The sequence below is a fragment of the Malaclemys terrapin genome, chromosome 25 (genome assembly GCF_027887155.1).
Source record: "Malaclemys terrapin pileata isolate rMalTer1 chromosome 25, rMalTer1.hap1, whole genome shotgun sequence".
NCBI lineage: Eukaryota > Metazoa > Chordata > Testudines > Emydidae > Malaclemys > Malaclemys terrapin.
Window position 1 is genome coordinate 8527696 of NC_071529.1, and position 19295 is coordinate 8546990.

Consider the following 19295-nt stretch of genomic DNA (forward strand, 5'->3'; position numbering starts at 1 on the left):
CCATTGAGAAAAATCTGTATGGACAGAACCCTTGCTAGGTATGCATTTGAAGTGTATGACCTTTTAGCATTGATGAAAAGAGGCCAGGCAGGCCTAGCAAAATGAACATGGGAATGAGATTCGGGAACTGCTAGGTTCTAATCTTGACTTTTACCTCCGACTTTCTGGGTGGCGTTGTGCCAGTCCCTTCACCCCTGTGCCTTAGTTCTGCATGTATAAGTGGGGATGCTGTAGTAACACCTGCCTACTTCACTGAGATGTTATGGTTTTGATCAGCTAATATTTGTACAGTGCATTGAATATGTGTACAGCTCTGCGGTGTCATTAAAGAAGCCCCGTGCCTTGATGTAGCATGGCTTTGACTCTCCAGTGGTGGAAGCAAATCAAAGAGGAGAGAGGCTTGCTAGTGTACTGTAGGAGGTGTAGGGACATGCCCTCAGATTAATTTGGAGCACAATTGAAGGGAGTTATGAAACAGCATTTTGGCAGCAAACAGGTGCAACCTGGAAGCAATAATAAAATTAGACAACTCTTCAATCTGTTTAATTTAAATATGAAATAAGGGACATAAAAATTGCTATGGAATTGCTGTCGGAGCTATTCTTCTGATTGTTGAGCAAATAAAGTTAGAGCATTTTGATAGCCTCAGATTTTTACTAATAACTGGTTGTGGTGTTGGGGTGGGGTTTTTTTTGTTTGTTTGTTTTTTTGCTGGGTGAGTAAAATGTCATTAATTTTTTTCCATGATAATCATCATGGTAAAGAGCAGGCAAGGTTTTGTGCTTGTAAATTTCCATGACAATTCGGTAAGTATGAATTACATTTTTTTTTTTAAACGTGCTCACCCTCTGGCCCTACATAATTCTTGTTTGTTTTCTTTTTCTATTGCAACTTCAAGCCCTTGTTTTGTTCCCCCTAGTCAAAGATTATTGGACTCAAATCCTTACCTTCCCAAGGCAGTGCCTGTTGTATTAAGGCCATTCAGAGTTAGTGGCTGGAATTCGAGCACTACACACACTGTGCCCTTATTTTTGGGGAGCAGCATGCTTAGTCTGTATCTCAGGTTAGCTCCACACTCATGGCACTAACACTTAGGCGGGAAGTCAGTCAGCCCTCTCAGAAGCTGTAATGAATGCTGTTTCACAACCAGAGGCATACAGAAAATTGATGCACTTTGCAGAGCAAAAGTATCTCTCTGCCAAAAACCATTTACTCTGCTGTCTTCATCTGTTTCATCAGCTGGCCTGAAACACTTGCCAATTGAAGTCTCAGTTGGAATAAGCCGGTTTCTAATAAACCAATGATTAGTGAGTCTGAACAGAAAGAACCTCTTCAGATTTTTGTTTGCTAGGGCAAAAACAATTTATATATAAAGTACTATTGTACCTTTAATTTTTTTTAAATCCACAGAATGCACAAAAATCTTGACTAGATTTCCTTTCACTCGCTAATGAAATAGTGCTAGGTTTTGCATTATGTGCTGTTTTTCTCTTTCTCAGAATACCAAGTGAGATCAGTTGCCAGCCATGTGCGCCCTGACAGACAAAGTAAGTACAAGCATGTTTCAAAACAAACTACCACAGGCTAAAAGCTAGGAAGAGGCATTGATATTTAGTAGTTAGAGCAAGAGTCTTGGAGCCAGGACTCCTGGATTCTATTTCCAGCTTTGCCACTGACTCATTCTCTGACCTTAGATAAGTCACTTGGGACAAGACTTTCAAGAGTTCAGCTCCAGTTGTTTTTTGGTGGTGTTTAATACCCAGCTCAGAGGGGAGTTGATAGACATAATATTTAATATTCTGTGAGATCCTCTGATGGAAGTCGCCGTGGGAATACAATGCGGCGTTCCCATCTTTCCACATCTTGTTTTTGGATAACTGAATAAATGCTCTTTTTCTAACCATTTTCCTGTGTCTGTATTTAATGTATTCTGGTAAATAAATACATGCCTGAGTTGTTTGTGCTAAGGGATTTGATGGAAATTTGCCTTAAACTTGGTAAAAGATTGAGTATAACTCAGAATCCCTAATACCTAGCACAGTTCTTATATTTCTGTTGTACAGAGCTTGTTAATAAGATCTATACAGAAGTGTTTTCATGGTACAGAAAGGGAGCGTACTCTTCAGAGAGTTCAAATAGACTTTTCCTTCCAGCTCTCTTGTTCAGTGCCACTTTTCGTAAAAAGATTGAGAAGTTGGCCAGAGATATCCTGATCGACCCGATTCGAGTGGTGCAGGGAGACATTGGAGAGGTAATCCTGCAACATTGTTTCTGAAAGAGAATTCAAAGATGGTGGAGGAAACCATCTTATTCTGTTGTCTTATGTTATTTACATTAAAGCTTAGACTACATCTGTGGTCATTGACTGCCAGGGGGAAACATTTTACATTCTTGAACACGAGGTCTGAAAAAAAGTAATGTAATTAAAAAAACCTGTATTCTAATTTTAAAATAACTCAGACTTTAAGGCCAGAAGGGACCTCTAGTCTGACCTCGTGCAGTCGCAGGCCACAGAACCTCACCCACCCACTCTTGTAGTCGGCCCATAACCTCTGGCTCAGTTACTGAAGTCCTCAAATCTTGATCTAAAGACTTCCGGTTACAGCCATTTACTCCAGTTCAAACCAGTAAGTGACTCAGGCTCCAGAGGAAGGCAAAAAATACCCAGGATCTCTGCCAGTCTGACCTGGGGGGAAATTCCTTCCTGACCCTAAATATGGTGATGAGTTAGATTCTGAGCATGTGGGCAAGACCCACCAGCCAGACACCTGGGAAAGAATTATCTGTAGTAATTCTCTGTAGAACTAAGCATTCTCACTGATGGGAGCTTTTATTAATGCCTGGAGCAACCCTGATACTAAGAAAATTGCTCTACAGAAAAAATAACTCCGATAAATTACTAAGTTAAAGTCTTTCCCAGTTCTGCCATTACCTTCAATGGCTCAGGCCCTTAGTTCCTGGTGTAGCCTCTGATTGCCTGGAGAGTAACAGGTTCCTAGCCTGGTTACTGAGCTAGAAAAGATCTGGACCCCTTTATTTTAACTTAGAACTTTGTGAAATTTTGTTCTAATAAGTCTTTTTTTTTTTTTAAAGTTAGTATATGTCTAATCCTGGCAACACAACACAAGTACATTTTCAGCACAGTGCATGGCAATTTGGCGTTTCTGTTAGTCTGAGACTCATGTGGAGGAATTCCTGGGTTTTGCCCTGAAAATGTAAAGGATCCATTAAACCTGTGCACAGGTTTTACTATCATAAGACTCCTCATGAAACTAGTCCTATAACAGCTTCCAGCTGGTTTATGTGGGGATTTTGGCTACTTACTCGCTGGGCAATAGCATAACAGCTATGTGTCCGCTAATTGTTCAAACAGGTGACAAGCATACGTCTGCTTTGAAGAAATTTTGCAAGTAATATATGCAAATTGCTGAGATCTAACTGTACAGCAGGACGTTTATAAGAGAATCCTTCCCTACCGAAATCTGTACACATGCCTTCAAAGGACAACACAGCCTGCCTTATGTTTTATTAATAAAGAAAATTAATGGCTGATTAAAGCCCTGGGGTTTTCAGCTTCCTTGACAAGCATTCTGCCTTTGAGAAAAGGAACCTCTTTGCTAGCTCAGCCAGACAGTGCCCCTTCTGTTGCCGCAGGGCAATGCAGATATTCTTGTTTCTTTGGGCAAAATTGACTGTTTTGAAAACATCCTCCTCGGGACCATTTGTGTACTCTCACACACTCTCACTCACTATCAGGGTTGGGAAGGACCTCAGGAGGTCATCTAGTCAACCCCCAAATGATGCCATATCCCCCACTCCTATTGGTTCAATGTAGAGTTTGTACAGTGAACCCACCAACACCATGATTTACCCTGGTTCAGGTGAAATGTCACAACTCCCAGAGGAACCTTCTTCCTCAGATCCTGCACAAGTGATTTTTCTGATGAGTGCCCCTCTCTTCACGTCCTTAGGCCTGATTATTCCCCTGCTCTCTGATCCTTGTCTTGCTTAATCTATCTATTTTAAATGGTAAATGTGGTGCTGTAGAGCTGTAGAACATTAGAGGTATCCTGGCAAGGTCTGCGCTTTGCCTCTCCCACACTGATGGTTCAGCCAGTCCCAGCCTTCTATGCCCCATTGGCTCAGTATATTCAGAGACAAGGCGAGTTGAAGTTGAAATTTCTTCAAAAGGGGAACTTCACCCCATTTCATCCTATTCCTCCCCCTCGCCTCTACCCTTCTGATTTGAATCCCTGTGCTGCATTCAGTGTCTGCCTTGTATTTGCTGTGCCATCCGTTACCACTCTAGGTTATAACTGTAGTCTTCTCATTCCTCCCAATAGGCAAATGAAGATGTTACCCAAATTGTGGAGATTCTCCCCTCTGGCCCTAGCAAGTGGAACTGGCTGACCAGGCACCTGGTGGAGTTCACTTCTTCTGGGAGTGTTCTTCTATTTGTCACCAAGAAAGCGAATGCAGAGGAGCTGGCCAATAACCTTAAGCAGGAGGATCATAACCTAGGGCTGCTTCACGGTGACATGGACCAGAGCGAAAGGAATAAAGTCATTTCAGACTTTAAGAAAAAGGGGATCCCAATTCTGGTTGCTACTGATGTGGCAGGTAGGGAACAAGTTTCTCATTAAAGTTAATATATACAAGCTGGCAGCCTCAACAGAGGGGCTAGTGAATCAGCATAGAAACTAAACACTGCCACGTGCACAATTGACCCTGGTGAGAGCGACATGGGGGAAATTTGCATGGCAGCTGACTGACCATACTGCAGCTAAATGAAAGACTTTTTTTCCAACTTATCACCCAGTATCTTATACAAGATGGACATTTTAATATGATCACATGAAAAATGAGCTAATCAGAGTACTGCTGTTCTGTTTTTGCAGCAACTTTTGTTTTTTGTTCCCCATTTAATGAAAACAAAACCTTTGGAGTGTTTTCTTTAAAAATTAATTGTGTTGGGGAGGAAAGGGTGTCCTCTTCTAGCCCAGAGGTTAGGCTACTGGCTTGTGATGTGAGACACTCGGATTCAAGTCCCTGTTCTGCCTAATTCAGAGCAGAGATTTTCATCCCAGATCACTTCAAATCAGGCCGAGCTGGCACTTGAACCTGGGTCTTTCACATCTCCTGCATCCCAGACCAGTACCCTAACCCCCAAAACATTTTGGCTTCACTGAAATTTCATTTAGGCAAAAATATTCCAACCACCTCTACATACAAGTCCATGTGTACTACCTGTTAGGCTTTCCCTATTGCTCTGTTTCAGGAGGTAGCTAAAGAGGGAGTTTGGACTAGGTTGATGCCAGCACGCTTTGGGTTCTGATCTACTGGCTTATGTGACCTTGAGCAAGTCACTTCGCCTTTCTGTGCATCAGTTTCTGCATCTATAAAATGGCTACCACCCACCTCATGGGATTGTAAGCTCTCTGAGAACGTCAGATGAAAGGGGATAGAGAAATGCAAAGCATTAATACTAACTCTCTCACTCTCACACTCACACACACACACACACCCACTGAGAGAAGCACAGCACCTTGCAATTATGTGGATTGCTGAAGTAAACAAAAGGCAGCGGGGTTCGCTTCTATAGCCTTAGGAACAATAGTCAGATGTTTTTCAGAAGAACGCTTTACTGGGAGAGGGATCTTATTTTCAGTTCTAACAATACTAGACTACAGATCTGCTTGCCAGCTACTCTTAGAAAAAGTTAACTGCTCCCTTATGAAGTATTGACTGTCTGGTAGCTTAAAATCAGTTAGGACCCTACATAGTCTTCTAGGAGTGGGGAAACAGACATCCAAAACCTTCAGGAAAACCGCTTTTAGATCCTGGACTTTTGAGTAAAACAAAGTGTTGTGTTTTATCTGCTGTATCCTCTAATAAGGCACTCTTCCCCACCCTTAGAGGGGACATGCTTGACTGAATGGGTCTCTTCCATCTCTAATGTCCATGATCCTGTTAACCTGATGTGTAGGATGTGTGTTGCTGTCAGAGTGGATGTCATTAAACTTCAGCTAACCAGTGGTTTCAGCTATAACACGGCTGTAGTCTAGTGCAAAGCTCTCTCTTGTTTGAGCTGTGTAAAGTGGCCCCAGTCCATCTGGATGGGATTTGTTCGTGTTAATTCAAGAGAATCGTCATGTTGCTCTGTGTTACAGCTCGTGGTCTGGATATTCCTTCCATTAAGACGGTGGTCAATTACGATGTGGCTCGTGACATAGACACCCACACGCACAGAATTGGACGTACTGGCAGGGCTGGTGAGAAGGGAATAGCTTACACTTTACTGACTCCCAAGGATAGTAATTTTGCTGGTGATCTTGTCAGAAATATGGAAGGAGCCAATCAACATGTTTCAAAAGAACTCTTGGACCTCGCAATGCAGGTACAAACAAAAACATCTCTCTCGGCTAGGGGGAGCATCGTCATTCAGTGGGTAGAGCTGGGCAAGGGGGAGATGAGGAGTTCAGGAATATAGTCCTAGCTCCGTCACAAACTTGCTCTATTACCTTTTGTCTCACTGTCTCAATTTCCCCACTGTAAAATGTAAAAATCATACTTGTCCACCTTTCAAGGGTTTGTGAGGCCTAAAAAGACTGACCGTGCCAAGGAAGCCAGGACGTGCTGATTCCAGCTGAGCACTGCATGGGTTTAAAGAGGCTTATTACGATCAAATCCTCGCACACTTTCTGTCTTTATGGCAGGCACCTAGAAAATGTGGCTTAATTGAGAGTTGTGCAAGGCAGCCATTGCAGAGACATCTGCTCTGTGAGAGAGTTCTTACCTGTTCATAGTATCTGCTCAGCAACACTGTCTGTCCAAGCTATGCTGGCATTTCCACAGAAAGCATGCTTGATAGTCAGGGTTGTACCATTGCATTCTGGAATTCCTTAAGTACTTTTCCCATACTTCCCAGCACATCTGCTGGGGAGCAGGAGGTTTGGGATAATTTGGGGATGGCGTTAGTATTCTCGTGGCTTCATCTCTACATAGGTTAGACATTGTATGGGTAAATATTTTGGAAATGTCTAAAAGGCCCAATTTCCAGTGTGACTTAGAGTAGGGCAGTGGTCCCCAATCTTTTCCTCTTGGTGCGCCCTTCCCTCTCCCCACCCCCCTCACTCCCGGTAATAGAATGTGCCTGGGGCCCCACCCCTCCCTGGTTAGGGAGCGGAGTTGCGGCCAGGCTGGAGGCAGTGTCCGGGAGCTGGGAGTCAAGAGTGGGGGCAGGGAGTCTGAGAGTAGGCCCCAAGAGCAGAACCATGACCCCAGCTACAGCCAGAGGCTGGGGGCAGGGCCGGAGCTGGGGGCAGAGCGAGGCTGAGGGGTGCTCCCTCATGGGTGCTGTCATGGGCCCTGCAGTGCCTCCCCGGACGTTCCTCTATGCCCCCTAGGACAGTTTGTGGACCACTGGAGTAGGGAGAGTAAGTCCAGTGACTTTCAACAAGGCTTAGGTTCCTGGGCTCACTTTTGAAAATGGGACTTAGGTTCTTAAATCGCTTAAGCACGTTTGAAAATTTTACCTTACTGGTTCCATCAGACCGAGCAAACCAAGCCAGGCATTTGGCAGGTACAACCAGTTATCATAAAACCCTGGGACAGTGCTTGTGTGTAGACATAAAGCTTTGCAAACTCAAGGTGTTCCAAGTAACTGGGGCAGCACCTTTTTGCCTTCGATACCTTAGTTTCTGCTTTAGCCTGTTGCTGGGGTGAATTGATAGGCTCAGTGGATCCTAACAGTGAAGTGTGGAAGGCCATAGACCTCCCATGGTGAAGGTCATTAGAGAATGTCTTTGTTCCTGTATTTTTACAAGAGAAAAAACAAACCGTGAACATGGCATAAGAGTTTAATAAAGAAAACCAGTGCTCACAAGATGCATAACATAGAGGAAGCCTCCAGTCACAAACAGGGCACGATGCCATCTGCATTTTAGTTTCAGTACAGCTGTTTCCCCTATCCCATCAACTTGTGACAAGTTCTGTTTTGGGGCAGGAAATAGAGATGTTTTATGTTTTTCTTTCAAAACGATCAAACTAAACCTTTCTCTTCTCACGCCTGCATTATTGAGCTATTTTTTTCTGCATGTCAAGTAGTTGTCTTTGTTTCATACAGAATGCCTGGTTCCGGAAATCCCGTTTCAAGGGAGGGAAAGGCAAGAAGCTGAACATCGGCGGTGGTGGCTTAGGATACCGCGAGCGCCCTGGCCTGGGTTCCGATGGCTCTGTAAGTAGAAAACTTTAGGGGGCTATTTTCAGAGCCCTGAAACTGTTAAACTTAAAATTGGCATCTCTTATCATGAAAATCCAGGCTAACATTGGCGCGTAACTCCACAGGACCTGTACACAGGATTCAGCCTATCTGGTTTCAGACTGTTGCGCAGCTCAGAATCTTTGAGAATCAAACGTATCCTAGAAAACTCCTTGTACTTGCCTTGGTGGCTTTGTTTAGAGCCACAGAGTAGGTCTGAGAGGGATGTAATTCTAATTTGACTTGCCTTTTCCTGAAGTCGACATTCAGCACAAAACTTGTACCTTCTAACTGGTCCCGGGAGTGGTGATTGCTCCACAAGAACAGGATATAGTTGAGCCGAGAAGCTGTGCACAGGTTGGTTCCTGACAGCAAAAGATTTATGGAATTCCTTTAGACTGATTGGGAACAGTCATTAGAGCCCTGTCTGTGCTAGAAAAACGACTCGTTGCTGCCCAGAGGGTCTGCCACAAGTGTCGCTGAGCTGGCACTGAGCACAGTTTAACTGGAAAAGTATTGATGATGTACCATGTGCAGCACCAGTACAATAACCAGGGTCAAGGCCTGGTCAGCTAGTGAAGATTTTTGTTTTTGTCTACTCTTCCAGCGAAATCATATTCAGCCCTGCTTTAGCTGCAGCTGTTGCTTAGGTGTTGCTACATAATCCCAACTATACATAGAAAACGATGGGGACTAAATTAGCTGTAGTCACTGTGGATAGTTCTCTGAAAATATCCACTCAATGTGCAGTGGCAGTTAAAAAAGCTAACGGACTTTTGGGAATCATCAAGAAAGGGATAGAAAGAAGACAGAGTATATCATATGGCCTCTCTATAAATTCATGGTACGCCCACATCTTGAATACTGCGTGCAGCTGTGGTCGCCCCATCTCAAAAAAGATATTTTAGAATTGGAACAGGTTCTGAAAAGGGCAACAAAAATTATTGGGGTATGGAACAGCTTCCATATGAGGAAAAATTAAAAAAAACGGGACTCTTTAGCTTGGAAAAGAGACGACTAAGGGGGGATATGATTGAGGTCTATAAAATCATGATGGGTGTGGAGAAAGTAAATAAGGAAGTGTTATGAGAAGGAGTAAATAACAAGAACTAGGGGTCACCAAATGAAATTAATGGGCAGCAGGCTTAAAACAAACAAAAGGAAGTATTTCTTCACACGACGACAGTCAACCTGTGGAACTCCTTGCCAGAGATGTTGGGAAGGCCAAGACTATAACAGGGTTCAAAAAAGAACTAGATAAGTTTCTGGAGGATAGGTCCATCAATGGCTATTAGCCAGGATGGGCAGGGATGCTGTCCCTAGCCTTGGTTTTGCCAGAAGCTGGGAATGGTGATGGGGGATGGATCACTTGATGGTACCTGTTCTGCTCATTCCCTCTGGGGCACCTGGCACTGGCCACGGTCAGAAGACAGGATACTGGGCTAGATGGACCTTTGGTCTGACCCAGTATGGCCATTCTTAGGTTCTTATGGAGACTTGTAGACAGGCAGGGACCGGTTTTAAGGGGACTCTTCTGCTCTGGATTCATACTCACCTTTCCAGGGGTGGAAATGAGAATATCCCACAAATATCTGTTTACCTGAGTTAAGGGTGAACCTTCAGATAAAATTTTTCTTTTCTTTCCCTTCCCACTATTAACTCTTTTTTTTCTTTATGGACAGCTCCATCTGGTGGTAAGGTTGCCTAGAGGTTAGAGCAGGGGACCGGACTCCTGAGTTCTAATCTTGGCCATTTCAACCATCAGTAAAGTGGGAATGACCCTGCCTCTCACAACGTAATATCTTTTATTGGAGTATCTTCTGTTGGTGAGAGAGCAGAAGTTGGTCCAATAAAAGATATTACCTCACCCCCCTTGTCTTTCTAATATACTGGCACCAGCACAACTACACTGCATACAATCTCAGGGCTGTTGAGAGATCTTCAGGGGAAAGGCACTATAGTGCAGAGTAGCATCCGGTCCCTGAGTTTGGAGGTAGGACGAGGTGAAAAGTGTGTAGTTTAGAGAGAGATGGTCAGTTTCCCTTTTGCTTTCTCCTCAGGACCGTGGGAGCAGCAGCAGCAATGTGATGAGTAACTATGAAGCGTACAAGCCATCCACTGGGGCAATGGGAGACAGACTGTCGGCAATGAAAGCAGCATTTCAGGTTTGTTTGATCGCTCATGTTCCCTAGATCAAAAGAAGAGCTCATGGACTTTTTACTACTGATCAGAGACCAAGTTATGGGCTTAGTTTTCTGGAGGGGCAGCGACCCTGTTGACTTCAGTATGAATTGGGTACTTAACACCTGAAAATCTTGCCTTTCTCTGTCTTTAATTCTGAGTGGATACGCTGCCCGTCATACAGACAGAATACATGTCCTGTGCTATTCGCACCACCTCTTCCTGACTCTAGTTTCCTTGTGCAGTAAAACTGGGAAACTATCATGGATGGAGAGACTTCACCAGCAACCTGTTCTGGAAACTTTAAAATACGCTTTTACAATTCAGTGCCTCTTGCCGCTTATTACTATTGCTTGTGTAGTGAAAACTTCCATTCCCTGCATTTTGTTCTGTGGTGTGGGTGCTCTACGCATCCCTTCAGCAACTATTCCTCAGTAGTGCAATCCTGCAGTTTGATTGCTGTCAGGGAACTGGAGTCTTTGGCATATCGTCCACATATAACTACATTCTTGGGAACATTCTGGCATCCTGTTGCAGTCGTGAGCAGAAGAGTTAATTTAGGGTTCTGAATGACAGGTTATACAGAGCAACTTTGCCATGCATCTCCTGTTTGCTGGTACTCATTTGACCAGTGCAGTGGCATTACAGGATTGCCTTTGCTTTCCATTCTCCGTCTGGGCTCTGTTCCCCAGTATCAGACATGTCCTATATCATTAAAGGAGTCCCCTTTCTTTCCTGTCTTCTGTGTAGATTGCTTGGCACCAGTGATGTACTGGAAGTTGTAAGAGTTAATGAGATAGACAGTCCCTTCGCTACAGAGTGTACAAACAAACTCCATAATAGAGAAGTCCCCTTCTTTAGCTCAACATATATTTGTATGTACTGCCAGCAGGTGTGTGCTTTAATTCACTCTTGTTCAGAAGCACTAAACTAATGTTATCTCTCAAAGACCGGCTGCTTAGAGGAGCCCCTTTCACATAGGACATCCCCAGAGTTCAGGCCAGAGCTATGTGTGCATTTGCAAGTTCTGACACTGTGTATTGGCTAACACTCTTTTTTTCTACTTCCTGCAGTCACAATACAAGAGCCACTTTGTTGCTGCCAGCTTAAACAACCAGAAGACTGGTAGCTCTGCTGCTGGGGCCAGTGGATGGACCAGCGCTGGGAGCTTGAATTCAGTACCAACAAATTCAGCACAGCAGAATGCAGCAAGTCCTGACAGTCCGATTGCCGCTGCTGCAGTAAAGGGAATCCCAGGCTTTACCAGTGCTGGGAACCTGAGCAGTGTACCTGTCTATCCAGGGGTTGGAATTCAGGGATACAATAGCACAAGTGCCAGCATCAACAGCAGAGAAGGTGGCAATGGTGGTGGTGGAGGAGGAGGAGTTGGCGGCGGCAGCAGAGAACGATACAGTGACAACAGAAGCAATCGCCACAATGACAGTCCGGCGCGCCATGGAGATGGTAATGGTCGCCACAGTGACAATCAGCGCCATGGAGATGGTGGTGGTCGCCACAGCGATGGCTATCGCCAGGGAGACAACCGCCATGGGGACAGCCACCGCCACAGTGAAAGCCGCCACTCTAGTGGTGGAAGCAACAGTAGCCGACATGGTGACGGCCGCAATAATGGTGACGGCCGCAATATGGGTGACGGTAGGAACAACGAGGGTAGAAACAACGAGAGCAGGATCAATGAGAACAAGAAAGATGGCAGCAACCGGGACAGCAAGACGGATGGTTTTGCTGTCCCCGAGCCCCCAAAGCGCAAGAAGAGCCGATGGGACAGTTAAAAGCTGATGCATCGTAACCTGGGATCCACACAGGCAGTGATGTCTTTTTAAGGAAGATCTTGGGTTTTGATAACTGGTTATTGAGGAGAGGGGAAGGAAACATGCAAACTTCCCATGTGAGTCGGTGTTGGTACATCTGCAGACAGCTTCACTCTAATGACGTGTAAACACAATGCTTCTGTCAGAGAGAAATCATTTTTATAAAACTCCTGGGTTCTGCATTTAAAAATTCGTCCACTCAAGTGACTTTTTGCTGGATTTAAAAACCGATCTCGTTAGCAGGAAAGAGGCCGTTTGTTCCACACACTGAGAACATTAAGAAACTGTCGTCCATAAAAGTTTAAGGTAGTCTGTTTTCTTTAATCAATGTAGATGTTAAAAGCCAGTCCATCTAGAGATGCTCAGGACGCACCTGTTTAAGCATAATCTTTCAATGAGTTGCGTGATACCAAGGTCTCAGATCTATTCCTCCCCCATATTTTCATCCAGCCCCCACATAATTTGGTCTCAAAATCATCCCCCTAGTTAAGAATGTATCCATGTGTCACTAATGGCCAGATATAAAAGGTTAATTTCATCAAGCAGTTTAAGGGATTCTTGTCTGGTCCAATTTACCATAATTCTACATGTAATGTAGCACAGAAACCCTAGCCAGTTTGTAGCAAATGAACTGTTGCCTTTGCACCAGCTGGCTTTTATTTTTGAAAGAACCCCACTTACGTAACAACCTTAATCTTCGTGGAAGCCTGCATAGCGAGCGTGTATCTCTGTTGTGCCCGTTTGCTCACTGAGAGAGAACTAATTGCTTTCTCAGAGAAAAGGGAAGCCCTTTGATATATGCCACTTTAATCATGGTCCAGTGTCCCTTTATGAGACAAGACTAACCACAGGGGAGGGGAACTTGTTCTTCAATCCAGGGACCTGCTGCTGATAAGCCTTTAGGAAGAACCTATAGAAGTAAGTAGTAAAGTGGGATGGCTCAAAAATCGCCCAATATCGGAAACGTATAGTAAAAATGTAAAATCTCGCTTGACTGATTTTAACTCTTAACTGCTGTCGTGTGTATTCCCTGGGTCCTCCCCCCCCCCTTTTTTTTTTTGCCATAATGGTAGGAGAAAAAAAAAACTTTTTGCTGAAACAGTTCTGTTCTCATCTCTATCTTGTTTCTACAAAGAGAAGTATCGGAAACTGTAAGGTTTTTGTGACATTGTGAAGTTTTCTTTATCAGCTGTTCATTTACTTTCTGCTTGCTCTAGTAAATGTTTTATTATTGGGATATGTACCTAGCATGTGCCTCTTTTTTTTTTTTTTTTTTTCTCTCTGACCCATCTGTTCCTCTTCAGCTGTTTTGGGATTTGGATAGAGACCTAGCTGAACTACAGACTTTCTATACACCCTTTTCATCTAAATCCTAAAATGGATGAACTAGAGTGCCTGGCATTAAATGAGGATATTGATATATAATAGGCATTGCAGAAACTTGCTGGCATGAGGATAATCAATGGGACAGGGTAAGATCAGGATACAAAATATATAGAAATGACAGAGTAGGTCATGCTGGTGAAAGAGTGGCACTATATAAAGCATAAGGTCAAATAAAGTCAAAATCCTAAATGAATTGAATTCTTTCCCAGGTGTCTGGCTGGTGGGTCTCACTCACATGCTCAGGATCTAGCTGATTGCCGTATTTGGGTTCGGGAAGGAATTTTCCCCACGGTCAGATTGGCAGAAACTGGGGCAGGGGGTTGCCTTCGTCTGCAGCAGGGGGCATGGGTCAGGTTTAAACTAGTGTAAATGGTGGGTTCTCTGTAACTAGAAGTCTTTAAATCATGTTTTAAGGACTTCAGTAACTCAGCCAGCGGTTAGGGGTCTCTTACAGGAGTGGGTGGGTGAGGTTTTGTGGCCTGCGATGTGCAGGAGATCAGACTAGATGATCACGCTGGTCCTTTCTGACTTTAAAGTCTATTGTACCACAGTATCTCTATGGATAGAAATGTCATGCTTAAACAATAAGAGTATAGCAATAGGAATATACTACCGATCACCTGATCAGGATGGTGATGGTGATTGTGAAATGCTCAGGGAGATTAGAGAGGCTACAAAGGCAGAAAACAATAGGGGATTTCAACTAACCTCATATTGACTGCATATCTGGAAGGGATGCAGAGATAAAATTTCTTGACACCATTAATGACTGCTTCTTGGAGCAGCTTTTCTTGGAACCCATAAGAGGAGACAATGCTTGATTTAGTCCTAAGTGGAGCACAGGATCGGGTCCAGGAAGTGAATATAGTTGAGCCACTCAGTTAATAGAAACCATAATCTAATTAAATTTAACATCCTTGTGGAGGGAAAAAAACAAAGACCAAAAAAATGCTACCATGGCTAAACAGCAAAGTAAACGTTGATTAGAGACAGAGGCATCCTTTAAAATTGGAAGTCAGAGCATACTAAATAAGGAAAATATAGAGGAGCACAAACTCTGGCAAGTCAGGTGTAAAAGTATAATAAGGTAGGCCAAGAAAGAATTTGAAAATCAATTACCGAAGTACATGAAAACTAACAGCAATTTTTTTTTTTTAAAAACATCAGAAGCAGGAAGCCTGCCAAACATTCAATGCGTCCACTGGACAATCGAGCTGCAAAAGGAGCACACGAGGCAGACAAGGCCTTTGCAGAGAAGCTAAATTAATTATTTGCATCAGTCTTCATTGCAGAGGTTGTGAGGGAGATCCCCACACCCAACTGTTCTTTTTAGGTGACAAATCTGAGGAACTGTCCCAGAGTGAGGTGTCATAGAGGAGATTTTGGAACAAATTGAGAAATTAAACAGTAATAAGTCACCAGGACCATATGGCATTCACCAAAGAGTCCTGAAGGAACTCGGATATGAAATTGCAGAACTACTAACTGTGGTATGTAACCTATCGCTTAAATCAGCCTCTGTACCAGGTGACAGGAGCATAGCTAATGTAATGGCTATTTTTAAACAAGGCTTTAGCGGCAATCCTGGCAACCACAGGCCAATAAGCCTAACTTCAGTACCGGGCAAATTGGTTGAAATTATAGTAAAGAACAAAATTATCAGACACATAGATAAACACAGTATGTTGGGAGAGTCAAGATGGCTTTTGTAAAGGGAAATCATGCCTCACCAATCTACTAGAATTCTTTGAGGGAATCAACAAGCATGTGAAAAAGGATGATCCAGCTCATACAGTGTACCTGGACTTTCAGAAACCTTTGACAAGGTCCCTCACCAAAGACGCTTAGGCAAACTAAGCAGTCATGGAATAAGAGGGAAGGTCCTTTAATGGATCAGGAACTGGTTAAAAGATAGGAAGCAGAGGTTAAGAATAAATGGTCAGTTTTCACAATGGAGAGAGTTAAATAGTGGGGTCCCCCAAGGATTGGTACTGGGATCTGTGCTGTTCAACCTATTCATAAATTACCTGGAAAAGGGGGTGAGCAGTGAGGTGGTAAAATTTGCAAACACAAAATGATTCAAAATAGTTCAGTCCAAAGCTGATGGCGAAGAGTTTCAAAGGGATCTCAAAACTGGTGATGGGGAAACAAAATGGTAGATGAAAGTCCATGTGGATAAGGGCAAAGTAATGCACATTGGAAAAAAAATAATCCCAACTATACATACAAAATAATGGGGTCTAAATTAGCTGTTACTGCTCAAGAAACAGAACTTGGAGTAGTCATGGATAGTTCTCTGAAAACATCCACTCAGTGTGCAGCAGCAGTTAAAAAAGCAAACCGTGTGAGGACCTATTAGGAGAGGAATAGATGATCAAATAGAAAATATCCTAATGCTGCTATATAAATCCATGGTATGCCTACACCTTGAATACTGCGTTCTGTTCTGATTCCCCCCAAAAAATATTAGAATTGGAAAAGATGCAGAGAAGGGCAACAAAAATCATTAGAAGGATGGAACATACCAGGAGAGATTAAAAAGACAGGCTGTTCGGCTTAGAAAAGAGACATTTAAGAGGGGATGTGATAGAGGTCTATAAAATCAAGAATGGTATGGAGAAAGTGAATAGGGAAGTGTTACCCCTTCAGGTATCCTGAGAACTAGGTGTCACCTGATTAAATTAATTGGCAGCAGGTTTTAAACAAGCATAAGGAAGTACTTCACACAATACACACTCAACCTGTGGAACTCATTGCCAGGGGATGTTGTGAGGACCAAAAAAGAATTAGGTAAGTTCATGGAGGATAAATTCATCTGTGGCTATTCACTAAGATGGTCAGGGATGCAACCCAATGCTCCGGGTGCCCTAGATCTTCCATAGCCAGAAGTTGGGACTAGATGATGGGGATGGATCACTTGAAATTGCTCTGTTCTGTTCATTCCTTCTGAAGCATCTAGCATTGGCCACTGTGGGTGACCAGATGCTGAGCTAAATGGGCCCTTGGTCTGACCCAGTATGGCTATTCATATATTCCCCCTTCTTCCCCAAAAGTCCACTGGGTTTTAGTAAAGGGTGAGAGGAATTTTTTTGTTTCTCCTGTAACATTCTGATGGAAGGTGCTAATCACCTTACAAACATTAAGATTCAAAGCCTGTGAGCTAGGATAGGCCTTGTCTCCATTTTACAGCTGGGGAAACCAAGGCACAGAGTGGCTTTGACTTGTCCAAGTCATACATCAAGTCAGCTGGGAGCAGAACCCCAGCATCCTAGCCCCCACTTCCCTGCTCTAGCTTGTAGACAGTTTAAGCTAAGACACCTATCTTATTACCTAGGCACCTTAGTATCTTAGTCTGGCCTGGCCTTCAGAATAGTTTCTGATTGAGATGTTATCTAACCACCGGTCTCTTTCATCAAGACAAGCGGAGTTCGCAAAGCTTTCCTCAGAGCTGCCAACCAAAAGAGAGCAGATCAGTTTGAGCTGGAAGACTGACCTGAGCCCCTCTTTGGGGCTCTGCCTAGGAACTGATGGTTCTGGTTAAAATGGAGCATCACCAGCGGGGCAGCCTCCCAGACCACTTAAAGGGAAGCCTTGAAGTCTACACACCATGAGTCTAAGCACAAACCTTTGTATTAGCTCCGGCTGCACTCGGCCAGGTTCCCGCTGCCTGGAGGAAAGGGGCATGACAAAGGTTCAGTATGGAGAATGAGAAGATCTGGCACTCCAGGGGTGCATGGGCGCGATGGCTGGAGTGCAGGAGCTCTTGCCATGATTTGCATTCCCTAATGCTACTCAGTGCCTCCTCACTATACTATTGTACAAACCATGGCAGCTCAGTGCTAGGAAGTTTCCATTTGCATCCCCTCGCTCTGTTACCCTCCCTTCATGGGGCTCAGCTTGTGGTTGCAGGACCAAGCCGTGGATCTTCTGTTTCTCTCCTTTTTCATCCGGCCCCTTTACCTTTTTGATACCACTATTGAAATTCCTCACTGTGGTCTCTAGGCTACCAGAGGCCTCTCAGCTTTCAATGAGCAAATACCGAGCAGTGCCAGGGAACTATAAAAGTCAGCTCGCAGGCTTGTGTTAGATCCACAAAAGGGCTGGTGCCTTCTCCAGAGAACAAAGTGTCAGTGTGTTTAGTGCGTTGTGTGTTGGACAGTCCAGAAAAGAATGTGCCTGTAAGACAGGAGGCCCTGCTGGAGTTGCTCTAGGAACTTTTTTCCAGGGGAGTGGGGGCATGAATCATGTTAGAAGAAAACACTTGCTGGGAGCGTGGTCCAGTGTCTGAAGCGGGGTGCTGGGATTCTATTTCTGCCTCTGTGACATCAGGCAAGTCACTTCCCCTCACTGTGCCTCAGTTTCCCTATCTGTAAAATGGGGATAAACCCTTCTACCTCCTAGATGTGATGTGAAGGTGCTGCTGCTATTTGTATAGCAATGAGAACCTCCTAGGGAAGGCGATATGCATGTGCCTGATTTTCAGAGATACTGAGCATACTTTGACCACTTAACTGTCATTGGGGTTGCTTAGCACTCATGAAAATAGACCCCATTATTCCTCTTGTGCAGCAAGAGCAAAACAGACCCCCTCTCATCAAAGCATCTCGAAGCACTTTGTGCCGTTGCTGTCATTAATTGACCCTCCCTTCATCACTTGGGAGACAGGTAAGGAATTGCTACCGAGGTATCACCACCCGTAGGCTAGAACACTGACCACGTACACAGCAAGGAAAGAACATTCCTATGTCCAATTGAATCAGCAAGTGTCATTTAGCAAGGCAAGGGGCAGTTATCGGCATTAGAAGAGGGCCAGGGTCAGTTTTGTATTTATATGTTGGTGATCAGGACCCCACTGTGCTAGGCACAATAGAAACACACAGATTCCTGCCCCAGCCATTTTGCAGTCTGAGTAGACTAGACAGACAGAGAGGGGAAAAGGCACGAGGGAGCAACTTGCTTAGGATCACCCAGCAGCAAGCCAGTGGCCAAGATGTGAACATAACCACATCTCTTGACTCCTAGTGCAGTGCCCTACCCACTAGACCACACTGCTTCTTCATAATAGAAAGCTCCAAAGGTGTCACTATTTTGAGCCTGGTTTTAATAAAAGCTTCTGGCTGAGAATGTCGGTGAGCTTCCATCCCCAGAGCAGCGCCCACAGCACTCGCCATTACTAGCATGTTAGTTGGGGGAGGGAGGGTCACCGTTCAGCATAACCCCCTGCTCACTTGGGTCGGCTGACAAACCTCCCCCAAGCACCCTCCAGTTTGCAGCAAAACAGGGCCCAGCTGGTTGGCCTGCACGATGGTCCAAGCCACATCCATTCCATCAGACGGACCTGTCTGACTGCCCTTGTTTGTGGGCTTGAGCTGACATCCTGCTGCCTCCTCGCTTTGAGTTTTGTGGTGTGGAATTTAGCTACCAAATGTTCTGGGATTACCCTCCACCCTGTCAATCATTCCTCTGAAAACCAACATGGTGGGGAATCAAGTATCAGAGGGGTAGCCGTGTTAGTCTGAATCTGTAGAAAGCAACAGAGGGTCCTGTGGCACCTTTAAGACTAACAGAAGTAGTGGGAGCATAAGTTTTCACGGGTAAGAACCTCACTTCTTCAGATGCAAGTAATGGAAATCTCC

The 19295-nt window shown here is 44.3% G+C and overlaps 1 protein-coding gene across 2 annotated transcripts in view; it reads left to right on the top strand.

The window, feature by feature from the left end:
- The window catches only part of DDX42 (DEAD-box helicase 42), a 34358-nt gene extending 20848 nt beyond the window's left edge, over positions 1 to 13510 (top strand). For both annotated transcript variants that reach the window (XM_054014163.1, XM_054014164.1), the window contains 7 exons: positions 1500 to 1547; positions 2154 to 2251; positions 4344 to 4620; positions 6171 to 6397; positions 8126 to 8236; positions 10321 to 10425; positions 11515 to 13510. In XM_054014163.1, coding sequence (XP_053870138.1) covers positions 1500 to 1547; positions 2154 to 2251; positions 4344 to 4620; positions 6171 to 6397; positions 8126 to 8236; positions 10321 to 10425; positions 11515 to 12234 — 1586 coding nt within the window. In that variant the 3' untranslated portion in view covers positions 12235 to 13510. The remainder of the gene's footprint in view (positions 1 to 1499; positions 1548 to 2153; positions 2252 to 4343; positions 4621 to 6170; positions 6398 to 8125; positions 8237 to 10320; positions 10426 to 11514) is intronic.
- The last annotated feature ends 5785 nt before the right edge of the window (positions 13511 to 19295 follow it).